At 41.7% G+C, this 22,575-nt stretch overlaps 1 protein-coding gene across 1 annotated transcript in view; it reads left to right on the top strand.

The window, feature by feature from the left end:
• Positions 1-22,575, top strand: part of LOC115183501 (monocyte to macrophage differentiation factor 2) — a 49,256-nt gene that overhangs the window by 12,012 nt on the left and 14,669 nt on the right. The window contains exons 2-4 of the mRNA XM_029744707.1: positions 13,761-13,842; positions 14,272-14,432; positions 15,008-15,082. Of these exons, the coding sequence (XP_029600567.1) occupies positions 13,761-13,842; positions 14,272-14,432; positions 15,008-15,082 (318 nt within the window). The remainder of the gene's footprint in view (positions 1-13,760; positions 13,843-14,271; positions 14,433-15,007; positions 15,083-22,575) is intronic.

Genomic DNA, 22,575 nt, shown 5'->3' with positions numbered 1-22,575 from the left:
GTGATTAGAGACTAGAGAGGGACAACCTCTACCTACTTTATAGTGTTTAGAGACTAGAGAGGGACAACCTCTACCTACTTTATAGTGATTAGAGACTAGAGGGACAACCTCTACCTACTTTATAGTGTTTAGAGACTAGAGAGGGACAACCTCTACCTACTTTATAGTGTTTAGAGACTAGAGGGACAACCTCTACCTACTTTATAGTGTTTAGAGACTAGAGGGACAACCTCTACCTACTTTATAGTGTTTAGAGACTAGAGGGACAAACTACCTACTTTATAGTGTTTAGAGACTAGAGAGGGACAACCTCTACCTACTTTATAGTGTTTAGAGACTAGAGAGGGACAACCTCTACCTACTTTATAGTGTTTAGAGACTAGAGAGGGACAACCTCTACCTACTTTATAGTGATTAGAGACTAGAGGGACAACCTCTACCTACTTTATAGTGTTTAGAGACTAGAGAGGGACAACCTCTACCTGATCCTAGGTCTGTACCTAGGGGACGCTGATCCTGGGTCGGTACCTAGGGGACGCTGATCCTGGGTCGGTACCTAGGGGACGCTGATCCTGGGTCGGTACCTAGGGGACGCTGATCCTGGGTCGGTACCTAGGGGACGCTGATCCTGGGTCGGTACCTAGGGGACGCTGATCCTGGGTCGGTACCTAGGGGACGCTGATCCTGGGTCGGTACCTAGGGGACGCTGATCCTGGGTCGGTACCTAGGGGACGCTGATCCTGGGTCGGTACCTAGGGGACACTGATCCTGGGTCGGTACCTAGGGGACGCTTCACCCCAGAACACATTACAGAGACTTACTGGGCCAGGAGTCTGTGTGTGACAGACTGGGGTTGAACCCTGTGACTGTGTTAGCCCGTTGAGCTAAAGCCCTGGGAGCTAATGCAACTCTTCATGTGTGTGCGGTGGTGACAGTGACAGTAACTCTGTTCTTTCACAGGGACAGGAACACACACACCACCCCGCCTCTTTCTATGTGGCCCAGATATAACCGCTGACGTTACACACACACACCGTGTCTACATGTCTTGTGTGTGTTCCTGTCTCCACACATCCTCTTTTCTTCAGGCTAATTTAATCACTGAGAAGAAAGGAGGGAGAGATGGATCTGGGAGTGAGGAGAAGGATGGAGGGAGAGATGGATCTGGGAGTGAGGAGAAGGATGGAGGGAGAGATGGATCTGGGAGTGAGGAGAAGGATGGGAGGAGACAGGGATGGAGGGAGAGATGGATCTGGGAGTGAGGAGAAGGATGGAGGGAGAGATGGATCTGGGAGTGAGGAGAAGGATGGAGGGAGAGATGGATCTGTGAGTGAGGAGAAGGATGGGAGGAGACAGGGATGGAGGGAGAGATGGATCTGGGAGTGAGGAGAAGGATGGAGGGAGAGATGGATCTGGGAGTGAGGAGAAGGATGGAGGGAGAGATGGATCTGGGAGTGAGGAGAAGGATGGGAGGAGAAGGATGGAGGGAGAGATGGATCTGGGTGTGAGGAGAAGGATGGGAGGAGACAGGGATGGAGGGAGAGATGGATCTGGGAGTGAGGAGAAGGATGGGAGGAGACAGGGATGGAGGGAGAGATGGATCTGGGAGTGAGGAGAAGGATGGAGGGAGAGATGGATCTGGGAGTGAGGAGAAGGATGGAGGGAGACAGGGATGGAGGGAGAGATGGATCTGGGAGTGAGGAGACTGATGGAGGGAGAGATGGATCTGGGAGTGAGGAAGGATGGGAGGAGACAGGGATGGAGGGAGAGATGGATCTGGGAGTGAGGAGAAGGATGGGAGGAGAGATGGATCTGGGAGTGAGGAGAAGGATGGGAGGAGACAGGGATGGAGGGAGAGATGGATCTGGGAGTGAGGAGAAGGATGGGAGGAGAGATGGATCTGGGAGTGAGGAGAAGGATGGGAGGAGACAGGGATGGAGGGAGAGATGGATCTGGGAGTGAGGAGAAGGATGGAGGGAGAGATGGATCTGGGAGTGAGGAGAAGGATGGGAGGAGAGATGGATCTGGGAGTGAGGAGAAGGATGGGAGGAGACAGGGATGGAGGGAGAGATGGAGGGAGAGATGGATCTGGGAGTGAGGAGAAGGATGGAGGGAGAGATGGATCTGGGAGTGAGGAGAAGGATGGGAGGAGACAGGGATGGAGGGAGAGATGGATCTGGGAGTGAGGAGAAGGATGGAGGGAGAGATGGATCTGGGAGTGAGGAGAAGGATGGAGGGAGAGATGGATCTGGGAGTGAGGAGAAGGATGGGAGGAGACAGGGATGGAGGGAGAGATGGAGGGAGAGATGGATCTGGGAGTGAGGAGAAGGATGGAGGGAGAGATGGATCTGGGAGTGAGGAGAAGGATGGGAGGAGACAGGGATGGAGGGAGAGATGGATCTGGGAGTGAGGAGAAGGATGGGAGGAGAGTGGGATGGAGGGAGAGGAGAGAGAAGAGGAAAAGGGAGTTTTCAGTGACATAAAAAATTCCTTGCTCGGGGGTTTCCATGGCTACAGTGACATCACCACTCTACAGCTACTTTGTGTGTGTGTGTGTGTGTGTGTGTGACAGACGTCTTATTTCGGCCTCAGTCGATCCGTGGTTACTGGCAGTTGCCAGGCAACTGTAGTCATGGCAAAAAGCAGGTTTCTGAGAGAGAGAGATTCCAGAACTCTGAAAGAACATCTCTGATTGTTATCAATCAGACAAAACAAACAGACTGATGGAGGGAGGGAGGTGGAGAGTAGAGGTCGACTGATTATGATTTTTCAACGCCGATACCGATTGTTGGAGGACCAAAAAAAGCTGTTTTTTATTTATTTATTTGTAATAATGACAATTACAACAATACTGAATGAACACTTATTTTAACTTAATTTAATACATCAATAAAATCAATTTAGCCTCAAATAAATAATGAAACATGTTCAATTTGGTTTAAATAATGCAAAATCAAAGTGTTGGAGAAGAAAGTAAAAGTGCAATATGTGCCATGTAAAAAAGCTAACGTTTAAGTTCCTTGCTCAGAACATGAGAACATATGAAAGCTGGTGGTTCCTTTTAACATGAGTCTTCAATATTCCCAGGTAAGAAGTTTTAGGTTGTAGTTATTATAGGAATTATAGGACTATTTCTCTCTATACCATTTGTATTTCATATACCTTTGACTATTGGATGTTCTTATAGGCACTTTAGTATTGCCAGTGTAACAGTATAGCTTCCGTCCCTCTCCTCGCTCCTACCTGGGCTCGAACCAGGAACACATCGACAACAGCCACCCTCGAAGCAGCGTTACCCATGTAGAGCAAGGGGAACAACTGCTCCAAGTCTCAGAGCGAGTAACGTTTGAAACGCTATTAGCGCACACCCGGCTAACTAGCTAGCCATTTCACATCGGTTACACCAGCCTAATCTTGGGAGGTGACAGGCTTGAAGTCATAAACAGCGTAATGCATTGTGAAGGGCTGCTGGCAAACGCACGAAGGTGCTGTTTGAATGAATGCTTACGAGCCTGCTGCTGCCTACCACCGCTCAGTCAGACTGCTCTATCAAATCATAGACTTAATTATAACATAATAACACACAGAAATACGAGCCTTAGGTCATTAATATGGTCGAATCCGGAAACAAAACTTTTTTCCTGTCAGTGAAATACGAAGTGTTCCGTATTTTATCTAACGGGTGGCATCCCTAAGTCTAAATATTCCTGTTACATTGCACAACCTTCAATGTTATGTCATAATTACGTAAAATTCTGGCTAATTAGTTTGCAACGAGCCAGGCGGCCCAAACTGTTGCATATACCCTGACTGCGTGCAATGAACGCAAAATGACACAATTTCACCTGGTTAATATTGCCTGCAAACCTGGATTTCTTTTAGCTAAATATGCAGGTTTAAACATGTATACTTCTGTGTATTGATTTTAAGAAAGGCATTGATGTTTATGGTTAGGTACAGTTGTGCAACGATTGTGCTATTTTCGCAAATGCGCTTTTGTTAAATCATCCCCTGTTTGGCGAAGTCGGCTGTCTTTGTTAGGAAGAAATAGTCTTCACAGTTCGCAACGAGCCAGGCAGCCCAAACTGCTGCATATACCCTGACTCTGTTTGCAAGAGAAGTGACACATTTTCCCTAGTTAAAATAAATTCATGTTAGCAGGCAATATTAACTAAATATGCAGGTTTAAAAATATATACTTGTGTATTGATTTTAAGAAAGGCATTGATGTTTATTGTTGGAGCAACGTGTACCTAAGCGATTATATGCAACGCATGACAGGCTAGATAAACTAGTAATATCATCAACCATGTGTAGTTAACTAGTGATTATGATTGATTGATTGTATTTTATAAGATACGTTTAATGCTAGCTAGCAACTTACCTTGGCTTCTTACTGCATTCGCGTAACAGGCAGGCTCCTCGTGGAGTGCAATGTAAAGCAGGTGGTTAGAGCGTTGGACTACGTAAGGTTGCAAGATTGAATCCCCGAGCTGACAAGGTAAAAATCTGTCGTTCTGCCCCTGAACAAGGCAGTTAACTCACCGTTCCTATGCCGTCATTGAAAATAAGAATGTGTTCTTATTAACTGACTTGCCTAGTTAAATAAAGGTCTAAAAAAATGTTTTTATGAAAACTTGAAATCGGCCCTAATTAATCGGCCATTCCGATTAATTGGTCGACCTCTTGTGGAGAGAGAGAGAACAAACAGACTGATGGAGGGAGGTAGAGAGAGAAAATGAGGGGGGGAGAGAGGGGATGAATAGAGGGAGGGGGCAGTATCATTTAATAATATGTAGTCAGTGATGTTACTGTATGAACGAGGAGTATCATTTAATAACATGTAGTCAGTGATGTTACTGTATGAACGAGGAGTAACATTTAATGATATAGAATCAGTGATGTTACTGTATTGACGGTGTTGAGACCGTGTTTGAGTACAACGGTTGTTTCTTCCACGGTTGTAAATCTTGCTTTGAGCCACAGGCCATGTGTGTCCTAACCAAAAATAATTTTGGGGAAATGTACCAAGAGTTTCAAGGCAAAATGGAATCTTTACAGGCTACTTACGGTTTGAAAGTGAATGTCATGTGGGAGCATGAGTGGACCGCACTCAAAAAGTCTGATCCTCATGTTCGAGCTTTCCTTTCCAGCTTTGACACACCAGAACCCTTGGAACCACGACAGGCCTTGTATGGAGGCCGTACCAATGCTTTGACCTTGCGGTATGTAGCGCAACCCGACGAGACAATGGGATATGTAGATTTTACAATCTTTTATACTCATGTAATGAGTCCCTCATGCTATCCTATGGGGCATCCTGAAATTATTCACCGTGACTTTGACTTACCCCAAAACTATTTTGGTCTGATCAAAGCAACTGTCTACCCTCCTAGGGGTTTGTTTATACCAGTATTGCCATACAAGGGACCTCAAGGAAAACGTTTCTTTCCCCTATGTCGCACCTGCAGTGAAAACAACAACCAGGAAAAGCCTTGTGACTCAGATCAGGAAAGAGCCCTGACAGGTGTAAGGGTCACAGTTGAATTCTCTAAGGCTCTAGAGATGGGGTATCGCGTGGCCAAAATCTTTGAAGTGCGGAACTTTTCCAGCAAATCAGACACTCTTTTTAAAGAGTACATCAAGACCTTCTTGAGATGCAAGCAAATGGCTTCAGGCTATCCTGCATCGGTCACAGATCAAGAGAGCAAAGACAGGTACATTCAAGACTATCACGACAGAGAAGGCTTACTTCTTGACCCTGACAGAATAGAGGTCAACAAAACCAAACGAAATGTGTCGAAATTGTACTTAAACTCTCTTTGGGGGAAGCTTTCGCAGAGATGCAATATGCTAACAACGTCGATCATTAAAGACCCCGAAGAATTTTTGGAATTTGTTTTTTCAGACCAATACGAAATTTCACATTTTTAATTCTTGAGTCAAGACATTGCCCTGGTGCAATGGAGACGTAACAAGAAGTGGGTTCTACCCCCAGGTAATGTAAATGTGTTTCTTGCAGCATTTACCACGGCCTATGGCCGACTTGAACTGTACGCCCTCATGGAGCAGCTTCAGAGGAGGGTTCTTTACCACGACACAAACTCTGTGGTCTATGTAAGCAAACAGGGTGACTGGAGCCCCCCACTTAGCAACTATCTGGGTGGTTTAACGAGTGAACTCAAAGATGGTGACCATATCACAGAATAGTCCTCCTGTGGGCCCAAAAGCTATGCTTTTAGGACAAAAGACAATCACGTGGTGTTGAAAGCCAAAGGCGTGACTCAAAACTACAAAAATGCCCCGCGTGTAAACTTGGAATCAATCACACGCTTGGTCGAGGGGTTCATAAACGACCGGAATAGTGACTTGGAGATTTTGAGCTCCTACAAAAAAATTGTTAGGGATAAAAAGGGCTTCCATCTAAGGAATGCCCCACTTACTAAAAGATTCAAGGTAGTCTATGACAAGACTGCTTTTACCTAACGGGACCACACTGCCCTTTGGCTACTGACTTATGCTACAAGCCCCAGTGTGTCTTAAAGCTTAAGATATAATGGCTGCTGTAGAAGGTTTTGATCCCCGGTTGCAACTACCATTTTCGGCCTTAATCGCAGGCCCCTCCAACAGTGGTAAAACTTGTTTTGTAAGAAGTATTTTAGAGAATTCTGAACATGTGTTATCTCAGAAGCCTGACAATATTGTGTGGTGTTATTCGTGTTATCAGCCTTTGTATGATGAACTGTTGAATAAAATAAAAATCAAGTTTGTTGAAGGAATACCTGAATCCCTGTCTGATGATGAACTTTTACCTCCTCATAAAAACTATCTGCTGGTTTAGGACGATATGCTATTTGCAGGTAGCGAACATCTTGAAATTGCACGAGCATTTACCCAATATACTCATCATAGAAACCTGTCCGTGCTTTACTTGTTGCAGAATGTGTTTCACCAAGGTAAAAATAGCCGTACCATTAGTTTGAACGCCAATTACATGGTTTTGTTCAAAAACCCTAGAGACAAACTACAAATTAACACTCTAGCTCAGCAGATGTACCCGGGAAGGAAATCCTACTTTATGGATAGCTATGAGGACGCTACCAAAGCGCCATTTTCTTATTTAATCGTGGATTTAAAAGCAAATACTCCAGAACACAGCCTTCTCTGTGGCTCAGTTGGTAGAGCATGGTGTGTGCAACGCCAGGGTTGTGGGTTCGATTCCCACGGGGGCCAGTACAAAAAAAAAAATGCATGAAATGAAAATGAAATGTATGCATTCACTACTGTAAGTCGCTCTGGATAAGAGCGTCTGCTAAATGACTAAAATGTAAATGTAAACACCTGAGGCTCCGAACAGGCCTGTTCCCGTGGGAGTGGACGGCAGCGTACATTCCTAAAAAGTAACCGCTATGTCTCTGTGTTTAAAAAGAAACCTGCCCCTCTTGAGAAGCCTAGTTGGGGCTACAGCTAAAGAACGGAAGGCCATCTTGGGTCACTGTTCTTCAGATCTCATATTATCCCTATGTGAGATTGCTTTGAATCTTCTCAAAGGGTGCATTCCACTCACCCTGACCCAATTAAAAAAATTAAAGAGACAAAAGACCGCGATCAAACTCTTTGCCAATAAAAGAGCCAGTCTTCAAAAGAGAAAAGACATAACCCCCAGACTGTTGTAGGCTTTCTTCTGCCGTTGCTAACTATAGCTGTGCCTTTCATCACCAGCCTTATTGCTGCCAGGCGTGGGGGTTGAACACAGAGTGTGATGGCAAATAAAATTTACTTGGTGCCTCAACAAGAGTTGGATAGACTTAAAAAACAAATGCAGGGTCCTGAAAATATCAGACAAACAGCGGAAAATGATTTGGATACGGCCATGAAGGATATTTTGAACCGAAAAGGATTGAACCCTTATGATAAGGTCCAAAAATGCACAAACCTCTTGCAAAGGTATTTGGCCTTGGTAAAACAAGGTGAGAGAGGGACCAACCATTTAACGCTTTCCCTACCGGAACCTTTAAAAGATGGTGCGCCTAGAGAGAGCCAAGCCCCTGTAATGCCTGTACCTGCGATCTTACCGGCTGAAGATCAAATGCGTGTTGAAGATAATGTTAGCTCCCCGTCATAATCTTTTAACTTGTAGACAGGGGGTATGCGCGGTAGACATTCGGTAACGGTGAACAACTCATCGCTGTAACCTTGCTCATATTTTTTGTCGAAAACACCCCTCAACTTGGATATATGTACCAAGTCCCCCACTATGAATTTAAAATCAATTTTTTTCTTACGGCGAAGGGGGAACAAACCATACAGATTTTTAAAGACTTGAAAAGAGTTTTCAGAAGAGACCTCTGCGGGATTCATCCTTATACTCTTATGGTAGCTGTAGTTGTAACCCTTTACTAAATCTTGAACTATATCAATATATATATGTGTGTTGTGAGCTGTAAAATATCTCCACATCCGCTCCTTCAGAGTTTGGTTAAAGTGTTCAACAACTGAAGCTTTCAAATCCGAGCCTGTAGCAAAATGTACTATATTGTGCTTCTTCATGAGTTTCTGAAAAGTATTATTAAAAAAAAAATTCCACCATCACTCTGCACTTTCTCGGGGACTCCTCCTTCCTTCAAGATAGCGTCAAAGGCCCTGGTCACCTCTGCCCCGCTCTTATTTTATAAGACCCTTACAAATGCCATTTTAGAGAAAATATCTATAACCGTTAGCATGTATCGATTTCCATAATTTTTATCTGCATGGGCCTGCATGTCACATAGATCCGCCTGAAACTGGGACAAGGGATCAGTAGAAAAAACTTGATTTCTTGGAAATTGTTTTCGTACAGGTTTATGCAGAGTATAAGCATCCTGCTCGGCTAACCACTCATTCACTTGAGCAATGCCTAACCGGCTACCTGTTTCTTCGGCTATAGCTCTGTAAACGCTCCTTACCCCCATAAGACCCCGGGGTTAGAGGGGGTATAATACACGTTTTTCAACATCTGCTCCGCCATCCTTCTTGCCTCTCTGAGGTACAATAACATTAATGAGCCACTTTCAAATAACGGCAACATTTCATTTTGTATTTTTATTTTTGCAAACATCAAGTATTACGTATACAGACAATTCAGGATTCGTTGCAGGATACTCGTCCCCGTTTTCTCAACGATCCAAGCATGCAACACCCTGTATATTTGGTTTAGATTTACAGGCTTGTGTCGCTGAATTTTTAAAACACACATCCGCTATATAAGTATATAAACAACAAATATGATACATGTTACAATTAAACGGTGTTTCAAACAAATAAAATAAAATCTTAGACAAGGTTATTTCTAGTTCTTCTGAATCATCCACAAGACGTGAGACCAGTTGTGTCCATTGTAGACTCATCCACAAGACGGGAGACCAGTTGTGTCCATTGTAGACTCATCCACAAGACGGGAGACCAGTTGTGTCCATTGTAGAATCATCCACAAGACGGGAGACCAGTTGTGTCCATTGTAGACTCATCCACAAGACGGGAGACCAGTTGTGTCCATTGTAGAATCATCCACAAGACGGGAGACCAGTTGTGTCCATTGTAGAATCATCCACAAGACGGGAGACCAGTTGTGCCCATTGTAGACTCATCCACAAGACGGGAGACCAGTTGTGCCCATTGTAGACTCTCGCCCGTATGTCGTACATGATTCATGATTTGCTCCATTTTTAGCACACGCTCTACATTAGCCCATGTGTTATGGGTTGTGCAGAACGATACATTGTTCACTTTATTTTCAATAATTTGATGCGTCACATTTGTAAGTTCTCTCAAAAGAAAAAACGTATTTATTCTATCTAACATCGTATGTATATAGTTCCCCATTGCTTTACATCTAAATAACAAAAGTGTATTGTCATTCGTTCTCTTGGCTTTTGTTGAGCCAGAAAGTCATCACATCCGCCACCACAGCTTCCCTGTATTTGTTGTCGTCCACCAGGGTGTGTTGGATTTCTTTGAGTTTCTCGTGGATGTAGATCGCCTCCTTCAGTTCATGTAGGCTGGGGGAGTCTTGGCTGGGGGGAGTAGAATGGTTGGCTGCGAGGCATACGTCATGGGGGCCAGACCCTAAGGACTGTATCAGAGTCCAGGTATGTTGTAGGAATATCCATGGTATATGCTGAAATGAAGAACCGGAGGCTTTAAGGGACCTCCTTTTATTGTTGAACCAGTCCTTTGGGGGTCAGGGCGTAGTTAACGCAGCCGCGTACTTAGTTTTCTTCGGGGGCTGACCCTTCTGAGGATGATCCTTCTTGGGGTTCCTTTGAATCATAATCCTCAGGATTCATATACACTGCTCAAAAAAATAAAGGGAACACTTAAACAACACAATGTAACTCCAAGTCAATCACACTTCTGTGAAATCAAACTGTCCACTTAGGAAGCAACACTGATTGACAATAAATTTCACATGCTGTTGTGCAAATGGAATAGACAACAGGTGGAAATTATAGGCAATTAGCAAGACACCCCCAACAAAGGAGTGGTTCTGCAGGTGGGGACCACAGACCACTTTTCAGTTCCTATGCTTCCTGGCTGATGTTTTGGTCACTTTTGAATGCTGGCGGTGCTTTCACTCTTGTGGTAGCATGAGACGGAGTCTACAACCCACACAAGTGTCTCGGGTAGTGCAGCTCATCCAGGATGGCACATCAATGCGAGCTGTGGCAAGAAGGTTTGCTGTGTCTGTCAGCGTAGTGTCCAGAGCATGGAGGCGCTACCAGGAGACAGGCCAGTACATCAGGAGATGTGGAGGAGGCCATAGGAGGGCAACAACCCAGCAGCAGGACCGCTACCTCCGCCTTTGTGCAAGGAGGAGCAGGAGAAGCACTGCCAGAGCCCTGCAAAATGACCTCCAGCAGGCCACAAATGTGCATGTGTCTGCTCAAACAGTCAGAAACAGACTCCATGAGGGGTGGTATGAGGGCCCGGCGTCCACAGGTGGGGGTTGTGCTTACAGCCCAACACCGTGCAGGATGTTTGGCCTTTGCCAGAGAACACCAAGATTGGCAAATTTGCCACTGGCGCCCTGTGCTCTTCACAGATGAAAGCAGGTTCACAATGAGCACGTGACAGAGTCTGGAGACGCCGTGGAGAACGTTCTGCTGCCTGCAACATCCTACAGCATGACCGGTTTGGCGGTGGGTCAGTCATGGTGTGGGGTGGCATTTCTTTGGGGGGCCGCACAGCCCTCCATGTGCTCGCCAGAGGTAGCCTGACTGCCATTAGGTACCGAGATGAGATCCTCAGACCCCTTGTGAGACCATATGCTGGTGCGGTTGGCCCTGGGTTCCTCCTAATGCAAGACAATGCTAGACCTCATGTGGCTGGAGTGTGTCAGCAGTTCCAGCAAGAGGAAGGCATTGATGCTATGGACTGGCCCGCCCGTTCCCCAGACCTGAATCCAATTGAGCACATCTGGGACATCATGTCTCGCTCCATCCACCAACGCCACGTTGCACCACAGACTGTCCAGGAGTTGGCAGATGCTTTAGTCCAGGTCTGGGAGGAGATCCCTCAGGAGACCATCCGCCACCTCATCAGGAGCATGCCCAGGCGTTGTAGGGAGGTCATACAGGCACGTGGAGGCCACACACACTACTGAGCCTCATTTTGACTTGTTTTAAGGACATTACATCAAAGTTGGATCAGCCTGTAGTGTGGTTTTCCACTTTAATTTTGAGTGTGACTCCAAATCCAGACCTCCATGGGTTGATAAATTGGATTTCCATTGATTCTTTTTGTGTGATTTTGTTGTCAGCACATTCAACTATGTAAAGAAAAAAGTATTTAATAAGATTATTTCTTTCATTCAGATCTAGGATGTGTTGTTTAAGTGTTCCCTTTATTTTTTGGAGCAGTATATTATGTACTTCCTTAGCCGAACAATGCTCTGCCACTGTTGGTTCTGTACAAAAAGAGCGTCCAACAACTCTAACATTTTCAATTCCATTAGATCCCAACTTTTAAAAGGAATAAGCATGCGCAACCTGAAATCCCCAGTCAGGCCACCATCACGAATGTTTTGGTTGCGGGTTTCCTCGTTGCTGATATAGAACTCCACGCAGCCGCAAGGAAGTCCATTCTTTCTCTGTATTTTCACCCTGTGAAAAAACGCTTTTTTGGCGCATCGTATATTGTTGCTTTTTACTGGGCCTTTTCTCTATGTTTCAGCCGCGGTCCTGCTTCCATTGTTACGGTCATCACTGCTTTGCCACTGATCACAAAATCCATGTTTATTTTTAAAATCTTGTTTAGTGTTCTGGGGCCGCATGTGTTGTTCTGGGTCTTATTTATAAGGCTGCCTCCAACACAATCCCCCCCCCGGACATTCCTACTTCATAGACAACAACCCTAAGAGCAATAAAATAGGTGGGGTGTGGAGCCATCTTCTTTGAAATGTTCAAACACAACCCCCCCCCCCCAGCTCAACGAGGTCCCTACACATCAATCATCATGACAACTTCAAAGAAATAGATGCAATATAGATTTAAAATAACACACACTCTAACACGAGACAGAACAGGATGCAACTATATGGCCCTAACCACGTGACACCTTCCCGCCAGGATGTCCTGACCAGATGCCCTTATTTGGGCATGTAGGCATCATCCGGACAAAGGGTCATAAATCACGATTTTGACCGATGCCGTCTACTTTATTCTCTCTGAGGAGTAACATTTAATAACATGTAGTCAGTGATGTTACTGTCAGAACGAGGAGTAACATTTAATAACATGTAGTCAGTGATGTTACTGTCAGAACGAGGAGTAACATTTAATAACATGTAGTCAGTGATGTTACTGTATGAACGAGGAGTAACATTTAATAACATTTAGTCAGTGATGTTACTGTCAGAACGAGGAGTAACATTTAATAACATGTAGTCAGTGATGTTACTGTCAGAACGAGGAGTAACATTTAATAACATGTAGTCAGTGATGTTACTGTATGAACGAGGAGTAACATTTAATAACATGTAGTCAGTGATGTTACTGTATGAACGAGGAGTAACATTTAATAACATGTAGTCAGTGATGTTACTGTATGAACGAGGAGTAACATTTAATAACATGTAGTCAGTGATGTTACTGTATGAACGAGGAGTAACATTTAATAACATGTAGTCAGTGATGTTACTGTCAGAACGAGGAGTAACATTTAATAACATGTAGTCAGTGATGTTACTGTATGAACGAGGAGTAACATTTAATAACATGTAGTCAGTGATGTTACTGTCAGAACGAGGAGTAACATTTAATAACATGTAGTCAGTGATGTTACTGTATGAACGAGGAGTAACATTTAATAACATGTAGTCAGTGATGTTACTGTATGAACGAGGAGTAACATTTAATAACATGTAGTCAGTGATGTTACTGTATGAACGAGGAGTAACATTTAATAACATGTAGTCAGTGATGTTACTGTATGAACGAGGAGTAACATTTAATAACATGTAGTCAGTGATGTTACTGTATGAACGAGGAGTAACATTTAATAACATGTAGTCAGTGATGTTACTGTATGAACGAGGAGTAACATTTAATAACATGTAGTCAGTGATGTTACTGTATGAACGAGGAGTAACATTTAATAACATGTAGTCAGTGATGTTACTGTATGAACGAGGAGTAACATTTAATAACATGTAGTCAGTGATGTTACTGTCAGAACGAGGCAGAACGCTGATTGTTCTGTTTGTTGTCTGTTCTGAATTCCAGATTTATGAATAACAGAGTTCCGTCCAATAAGAGGTATCAACCCACAGACTATGAACATGCTGCAAACTGTGCTACACACGCGGTGAGACACACACACACACACACACAGAGAAACACACGAACATATACACATAAAAACACATAAAAACACACACATACAAACACAAATACATACATACATACACACCGAAACAAACACACACACAATGAGACACACACACACAATAAGACACACACTGCCACTGACACACAGTAACACACAGTAACACACATAAAATAATAATTATTATAATCATGATTATAATCTAACAATGCCAGTTAGCAGACACGTTTGTCCAAAGCGACTAACAGTCATGTGTGCATACATGTTATGTTTGGGTGGTCCTGGGAGTTGAACCAACAGAGGACCACCGTGTTATGTTTGGGTGGTCCTGGGAGTTGAACCCACTGAGCTACAAAGGACCACCATTGTTGAATTGAACAATTTGTGTGTGTGTTCTATTTCCTGCAGCTGTGGGTAATCCCCAGCCTATTGGGCAGCTCTGTGCTGCACTTCCTGTCTGAGGACCAATGGGAGCGTGTCTCAGCCTGGCTCTATGGGGCGGGGCTCACCTCCCTCTTCCTCATCTCTACTCTGTTCCACACGGTGACCTGGAAGAAAAGCCACCTACGGTACACACACACACAGTCACGCACACACAAAACACACACAAAAACACTTTTTATTTTTCTCTATCCCTCTCTCTCTCTACCCTCTCCCCCCTCTCCCTCTCTCTCTCCCTCTCTGAGAGGGGATTCGAGTTATATTAATGTAATGATGTTGTCATTACAGAGATGGTAGTGTTTGTCTCTGCAGGGTTATTCTGTGGTTCTAGTGTAAAGATATTATCATGGGTTGTAGTAATGGTCTATACTGCGGTTTAGGGTTAGATAGTATGTAGCCTGTAATAATTTCTCGGTAGGGTGTTGTTTCCACATAAAAAATAAAAAAAAGAAAAGTCAGTTAAGAACAAATTGTTATTTACAATGACGGCCTACCGGGGAACAGTGGGTTAACTGCCTTTTTCAGGGATCAGAACGACAGATTTTTACCTTGTCAGCTCTGGGATTCGATCCAGCAACATTTCGGTTACTGGCCCAACGCTCTAACCACCAGTCTACCTGCCGATCTGTGTATAAGGTTAGGGTTAGGTAGTGTATATGGTTAATAGCAGCAGTATGTATAATCATGTTCTGTATCTCTCTAGGTCTGTGGAGCACTGTTTCCACATGTGTGACAGAATGGTGATCTATTTCTTCATAGCAGCCTCCTACGCCCCCTGGTGAGTCAGAGGTGCTACTGCAGCCTCATTGTCTAACTAGACTACACTACTGTCTCTATAACTAGACTACACTACTGTCTCTATAACTAGACTACACTACTGTCTCTATAACTAGACTACACTACTGTCTCTATAACTAGACTACACTACTGTCTCTATAACTAGACTACACTACTGTCTCTATAATTAGTCACTACTGTCTCTATAACTAGACTACACTACTGTCTCTATAATTAGTCACTACTGTCTCTATAATTAGTCACTGCTGTCTCTATAACTAGACTACACTACTGTCTCTATAACTAGACTACACTACTGTCTCTATAATTAGTCACTACTGTCTCTATAACTAGACTACACTACTGTCTCTATAATTAGTCACTACTGTCTCTATAATTAGTCACTGCTGTCTCTATAACTAGACTACACTACTGTCTCTATAACTAGACTACACTACTGTCTCTATAATTAGTCACTACTGTCTCTATAACTAGACTACACTACTGTCTCTATAATTAGTCACTACTGTCTCTATAATTAGTCACTACTGTCTCTATAATTAGTCACTACTGTCTCTATAACTAGACTACACTACTGTCTCTATAACTAGACTACACTACTGTCTCTATAACTAGACCGCACTACTGTCTCTATAACTAGACTACACTACTGTCTTTATAACTAGACTACTATCTCTATAACTAGTCACTACTGTCTCTATAACTAGACTACACTACTGTCTCTAACTAGACTACGCTACTGTCTCTATAACTAGACTACACTACTGTCTCTATAACTAGACTACACTACTGTCGCTATAACTAGACTACACTACTGTCTCTCTAACTACACTACTTTCTGTATAACTAGACTACACTACTGTCTCTGTAACTAGACTACACTACTGTCTCTGTAACTAGACTACACTACTGTCTCTGTAACTAGACTACACTACTGTCTCTATAACTAGACTACTGTCTCTGTAACTAGACTACACTACTGTTTCTATAACTTCTCTAGGGCCAGTGGGACGATTTCGTCTCACCTACGTAACAGCCAGTTGAATCCCGTGGCGCGTTATTCAAATACCTTAGAAATGCTATTACTTCAATTTCTCAAACATATGACTATTTTACACCATTTTAAAGACAAGACTCTCATTAGTCTAACCACACTGTCCGATTTCAAAAAGGCTTTACAACGAAAGCAAAACATTAGATTATGTCAGCAGAGTACCCAGCCAGAAATAATCAGACACCCATTTTTCAGCTAAATGCAGTACTAACCTTTGATGATCTTCATCAGATGACAATCTTAGGACATTATGTTATACAATACATGCATGTTTTGTTCAATCAAGTTCATATTTATATCAAAAACCAGCTTTTTACATTAGCATGTGACGTTCAGAACTAGCATACCCACCGCAAACTTCCGGTGAATTTACAAAAAATTTACTAAATTACTCAAGATAAACGTTCACAAAAAGCATAACAATTATTTTAAGAATTATAGATACAGAACTCCTCTATGCACTCGATATGTCCGATTTTAAAATAGCTTTTTGGTGAAAGCACATTTTGCAATATTCTAAGTAGATAGCCCGGCATCACAGGGCTAGCTATTTAGACACCCAGCAAGTTTAGCACTCACCAAAGTCAGATTTACTATAAGAAAAATGTTATTACCTTTGCTGTTCTTCATCAGAATGCACTCCCAGGACTTCTACTTCAATAACAAATGTTGGTTTGGTCCCAAATAATCCATAGTTATATCCAAATATCGGCGTTTTGTTCGTGCGTTCAAGACACTATCCGAAAGGGTAAATAAGGGTTACGCACCCGACACGTTTCGTGACAAAAAAATTCAAAATATTCCATTACCGTACTTCGAAGCATGTCAACCGCTGTTTAAAATCAATTTTTATGCCATTTTTCTCGTAAAAAAGTGATAATATTCCGACCGGGAAAGCGTGTTTACGTTCAAAGAGAGAGAAAGTAAAAGCAGATCCCCTCGAGCCTCAGTCTGATGGCCTTCTGATCGACCACCATCCAAACGCGCTAAAGTTTTTCAGCCAGCGGCTGGAATTACATCATTCAGCTTTTTCCCGGGTTCTGAGAGCCTATGGGAGCCGTAGGAAGTGTCACGTTACAGCAAAGATCCTAAATTTTCTTTAAACAGAGCCAAGAAGCCCAAGGAATGGTCAGAGAGGGCACTTCCTGTTTGGAATCTTCTCAGGTTTTTGCCTGCCATATGAGTTCTGTTATACTCACAGACACCATTCAAACAGTTTTAGAAACTTTAGGGTGTTTTCTATCCAAAGCCAATAATTATATGCATATTCTAGTTTCTGGGCAGTAGTAATAACCAGATTAAATCGGGTACGTTTTTTTATCCGGCCGTGTAAATACTGCCCCCTAGCCCTAACAGGATAACTAGACTAGACTACTGTCTCTATAACCACTACTGTTTCTATAACTAGACTACTGTCTCTATAACTACACTACTGTCTCTATAACTACACTACTGTCTCTATAACTAGACTTCACTACTGTCTCTATAACTAGACTACACTACTCTCTCTATAACTAGACTACTGTCTCTATAACTAGACTACACTACTGTCTCTATAACTAGACTACACTACTGTCTCTATAACTAGACTACTGTCTCTATAACTAGACTACATTACTGTCTCTATAACTAGACTACACTACTGTCTCTATAACTAGACTACACTACTGCCTCTATAACTAGTACTGTCTCTATAACTAGACTACACTACTGTCTCTAACTAGACTACACTACTGTCTCTATAACTAGACTACACTACTGTCTCTGTATCTAGACTACACTACTGTCTCTATAACTACACTACTGTCTCTATAACTAGACTACTGTCTCTATAACTAGACTACTGTCTCTATAACTAGACTACTGTCTCTATAACTACACTACTGTCTCTATAACTACACTACTGTCTCTATAACTAGACTACACTACTGTCTCTGTAACTAGACTACACTACTTTCTCTAACTACACTACTGTCTCTGTAACTAGACTACACTACTGTCTCTATAACTAGACTACACTACTGTCTCTATAATTAGTCACTACTGTCTCTATAACTAGACTACACTACTGTCTCTATAACCACTACTGTCTCTGTAACTAGACTACACTACTGTCTCTGTAACTAGACTACACTACTGTCTCTGTAACTAGACTACACTACTGTCTCTATAACTAGACTACACTACTGTCTCTATAACTAGACTACACTACTGTCTCTATAACTAGACTACACTACTGTCTCTAACTAGACTACACTACTGTCTCTATAAGTAGACTACACTACTGCCTCTATAACTAGACTACACTACTGCCTCTATAACTAGACTACACTACTGTCTCTATAACTACACTACTGTCTCTATAACTAGACTACTGTCTCTATAACTATACTACTGTCTCTATAACTACACTACTGTCTCTGTAACTACACTACTGTCTCTAACTAGAATACTGTCTCTATAACTAGACTACTGTCTCTGTATCTAGACTACACTACTGTCTCTATAACTAGACTACTGTCTCTATAACTAGACTACTGTCTCTATAACTACACTACTGTCTCTATAACTAGACTACACTACTGTCTCTGTAACTAGACTACACTACTGTCTCTATAATTTGACTACACTACTGTCTCTATAACTAGACTACACTACTGTCTCTATAATTAGTCACTACTGTCTCTATAACTAGACTACACTACTGTCTCTATAACTAGACTACACTACTGTCTCTATAACCACTACTGTCTCTGTAACTAGACTACACTACTGTCTCTGTAACTAGACTACACTACTGTCTCTGTAACTAGACTACACTACTGTCTCTGTAACTAGACTACACTACTGTCTCTATAACTAGACTACACTACTGTCTCTAACTACACTACTGTCTCTGTAACTAGACTACACTACTGTCTCTATAACTAGACTACACTACTGTCTCTATAACTAGACTACACTACTGTCTCTATAACTAGACTACACTACTGTCTCTATAACTAGACTACACTACTGTCTATAACTACACTACACTACTGTCTCTATAAATAGACTACACTACTGTCTCTATAACTAGACTACACTACTGTCTCTATAACTAGACTACACTACTGTCTATAAATAGACTACACTACTGTCTCTATTACTAGACTACACTACTGTCTCTATAACCACTACTGTCTCTATAACCACTACTGTCTCTATAACTAGACTACTGTCTCTATAACTAGACTACTGTCTCTATAATTAGTCACTACTGTTTCTATAACAAGACTAGACTACTGTCTCTATAACCACTACTGTCTCTATAACTAGACTACTGTCTCTATAACTACACTACTGTCTCTATAACTACACTACTGTCTCTATAACTACACTACTGTCTCTATAACTACACTACTGTCTCTATAACTAGACTACTGTCTCTATAACTAGACTACACTACTGTCTCTATAACTACTACTGTCTCTATAACTAGACTACACTACTGTCTCTATAACTACTACTGTCTCTATAACTAGACTACACTACTGTCTCTATAACTAGACTACACTACTGTCTCTATAACTAGACTACACTACTGTCTCTATAACTACACTACTGTCTCTATAACTAGACTACACAACTGTCTCTATAACTACACTACTGTCTCTATAACTATACTACTGTCTCTAACTACACTACTGTCTCTGTAACTAGACTACACTACTGTCTCTATAACTACTACTGTCTCTAACTAGACTACACTACTGTCTCTATAACTACACTACTGTCTCTATAACTATACTACTGTCTCTATAACTACACTACTGTCTCTATAACTAGACGACACTCCTGTCTCTATAACTAGACTACTGTCTCTATAACTACACTACTGTCTCTATAACTAGACTACACTACTGTCTCTATAACTAGACTACACTACTGTCTCTATAACCACTACTGTCTCTGTAACTAGACTACACTACTTTCTCTATAATTTGACTACACTACTGTCTCTATAACTAGACTACACTACTGTCTCTATAATTAGTCACTACTGTCTCTATAATTAGTCACTACTGTCTCTATAACTAGACTACACTACTGTCTCTATAACTAGACTACACTACTGTCTCTATAACCACTACTGTCTCTGTAACTAGACTACACTACTGTCTCTGTAACTAGACTACACTACTGTCTCTGTAACTAGACTACACTACTGTCTCTATAACTAGACTACACTACTGTCTCTATAACTAGACTACACTACTGTCTCTATAACTACACTACTGTCTCTATAACTACACTACTGTCTCTGTAACTACACTACTGTCTCTGTAACTAGACTACTGTCTCTATAACTACACTACTGTCTCTGTAACTAGACTACACTACTGTCTCTATAACTACTACTTTCTCTAACTAGACTACACTACTGTCTCTATAACTACTACTTTCTCTAACTAGATTACACTACTGTCTCTATAACTAGACTACTGTCTCTATAACTATACTACTGTCTCTATAACTACACTACTGTCTCTGTAACTACACTACTGTCTCTAACTAGAATACTGTCTCTATAACTAGACTACTGTCTCTGTATCTAGACTACACTACTGTCTCTATAACTAGACTACTGTCTCTATAACTAGACTACTGTCTCTATAACTACACTACTGTCTCTATAACTAGACTACACTACTGTCTCTGTAACTAGACTACACTACTTTCTCTAACTACACTACTGTCTCTGTAACTAGACTACACTACTGTCTCTATAACTAGACTACACTACTGTCTCTATAATTAGTCACTACTGTCTCTATAACTAGACTACACTACTGTCTCTATAACTAGACTACACTACTGTCTCTATAACTAGACTACACTACTGTCTCTATAACTAGACTACACTACTGTCTCTATAACTAGACTACACTACTGTCTCTATAACTAGACTACACTACTGTCTCTATAAACACTACTGTCTCTATAACCACTACTGTCTCTGTAACTAGACTACACTACTGTCTCTGTAACTAGGCTACACTACTGTCTCTATAACTAGACTACACTACTGTCTCTATAACTAGACTACACTACTGTCTCTATAACTAGACTACACTACTGTCTCTATAACTAGACTACACTACTGTCTCTATAACTAGACTACACTACTGTCTCTATAACCACTACTGCCTCTATAACCACTACTGTCTCTATAACTAGACTACTGTCTCTATAACTAGACTACTGTCTCTATAATTAGTCACTACTGTTTCTATAACAAGACTAGACTACTGTCTCTATAACCACTACTGTCTCTATAACTAGACTACTGTCTCTATAAATAGACTTCTGTCTCTATAACTAGACTACACTACTGTCTCTATAACTACTACTGTCTCTATAACAAGACTACACTACTGTCTCTATAACTAGACTACACTACTGTCTCTATAACTAGACTACACTACTGTCTCTATAACTAGACTACACTACTGTCTCTATAACTACACTACTGTCTCTATAACTATACTACTGTCTCTAACTACACTACTTTCTCTGTAACTAGACTACACTACTGTCTCTATAACTACTACTGTCTCTAACTAGACTACACTACTGTCTCTATAACTATACTACTGTCTCTATAACTACACTACTGTCTCTGTAACTACACTACTGTCTCTATAACTAGACTACGCTACTGTCTCTATAACTAGACGACACTCCTGTCTCTATAACTAGACTACTGTCTCTATAACTAGACTACTGTCTCTATAACTAGACTACTGTCTCTATAACTACACTACTGTCTCTATAACTAGACTACACTACTGTCTCTATAACTAGACTACACTACTGTCTCTATAAACACTACTGTCTCTATAAACACTACTGTCTCTGTAACTAGACTACACTACTGTCTCTATAACTAGACTACACTACTGTCTCTATAACTAGACTACACTACTGTCTCTATAACTAGACTACACTACTGTCTCTATAACTAGACTACACTACTGTCTCTATAACTAGACTACACTACTGTCTCTATAACTAGACTACACTACTGTCTCCAAAACTAGAATACACTACTGTCTCTATAACCACTACTGTCTCTATAACTAGACTACACTACTGTCTCTATAACTAGACTACTGTCTCTATAACTAGACTACTGTCTCTATAACTAGACTTCACTACTGTCTCTATAACCACTACTGTCTCTAACTAGACTACTGTCTCTATAAATAGACTACTGTCTCTATAACTAGACTACTGTCTCTATAACTAGACTACTGTCTCTATAACTAGACTACTGTCTCTATAACTAGACTACACTACTGTCTCTATAACTAGACTACACTACTGTCTCTATAACTAGACTACTCTCTATAACTAGACTACTGTCTCTATAACTA

The sequence above is a fragment of the Salmo trutta genome, unplaced genomic scaffold (genome assembly GCF_901001165.1).
Source record: "Salmo trutta unplaced genomic scaffold, fSalTru1.1, whole genome shotgun sequence".
Taxonomy (NCBI): domain Eukaryota; kingdom Metazoa; phylum Chordata; class Actinopteri; order Salmoniformes; family Salmonidae; genus Salmo; species Salmo trutta.
The sequence above is the reverse complement of the archived record's forward strand: the minus strand, read 5'-3'. Positions and strand labels throughout refer to the sequence as shown.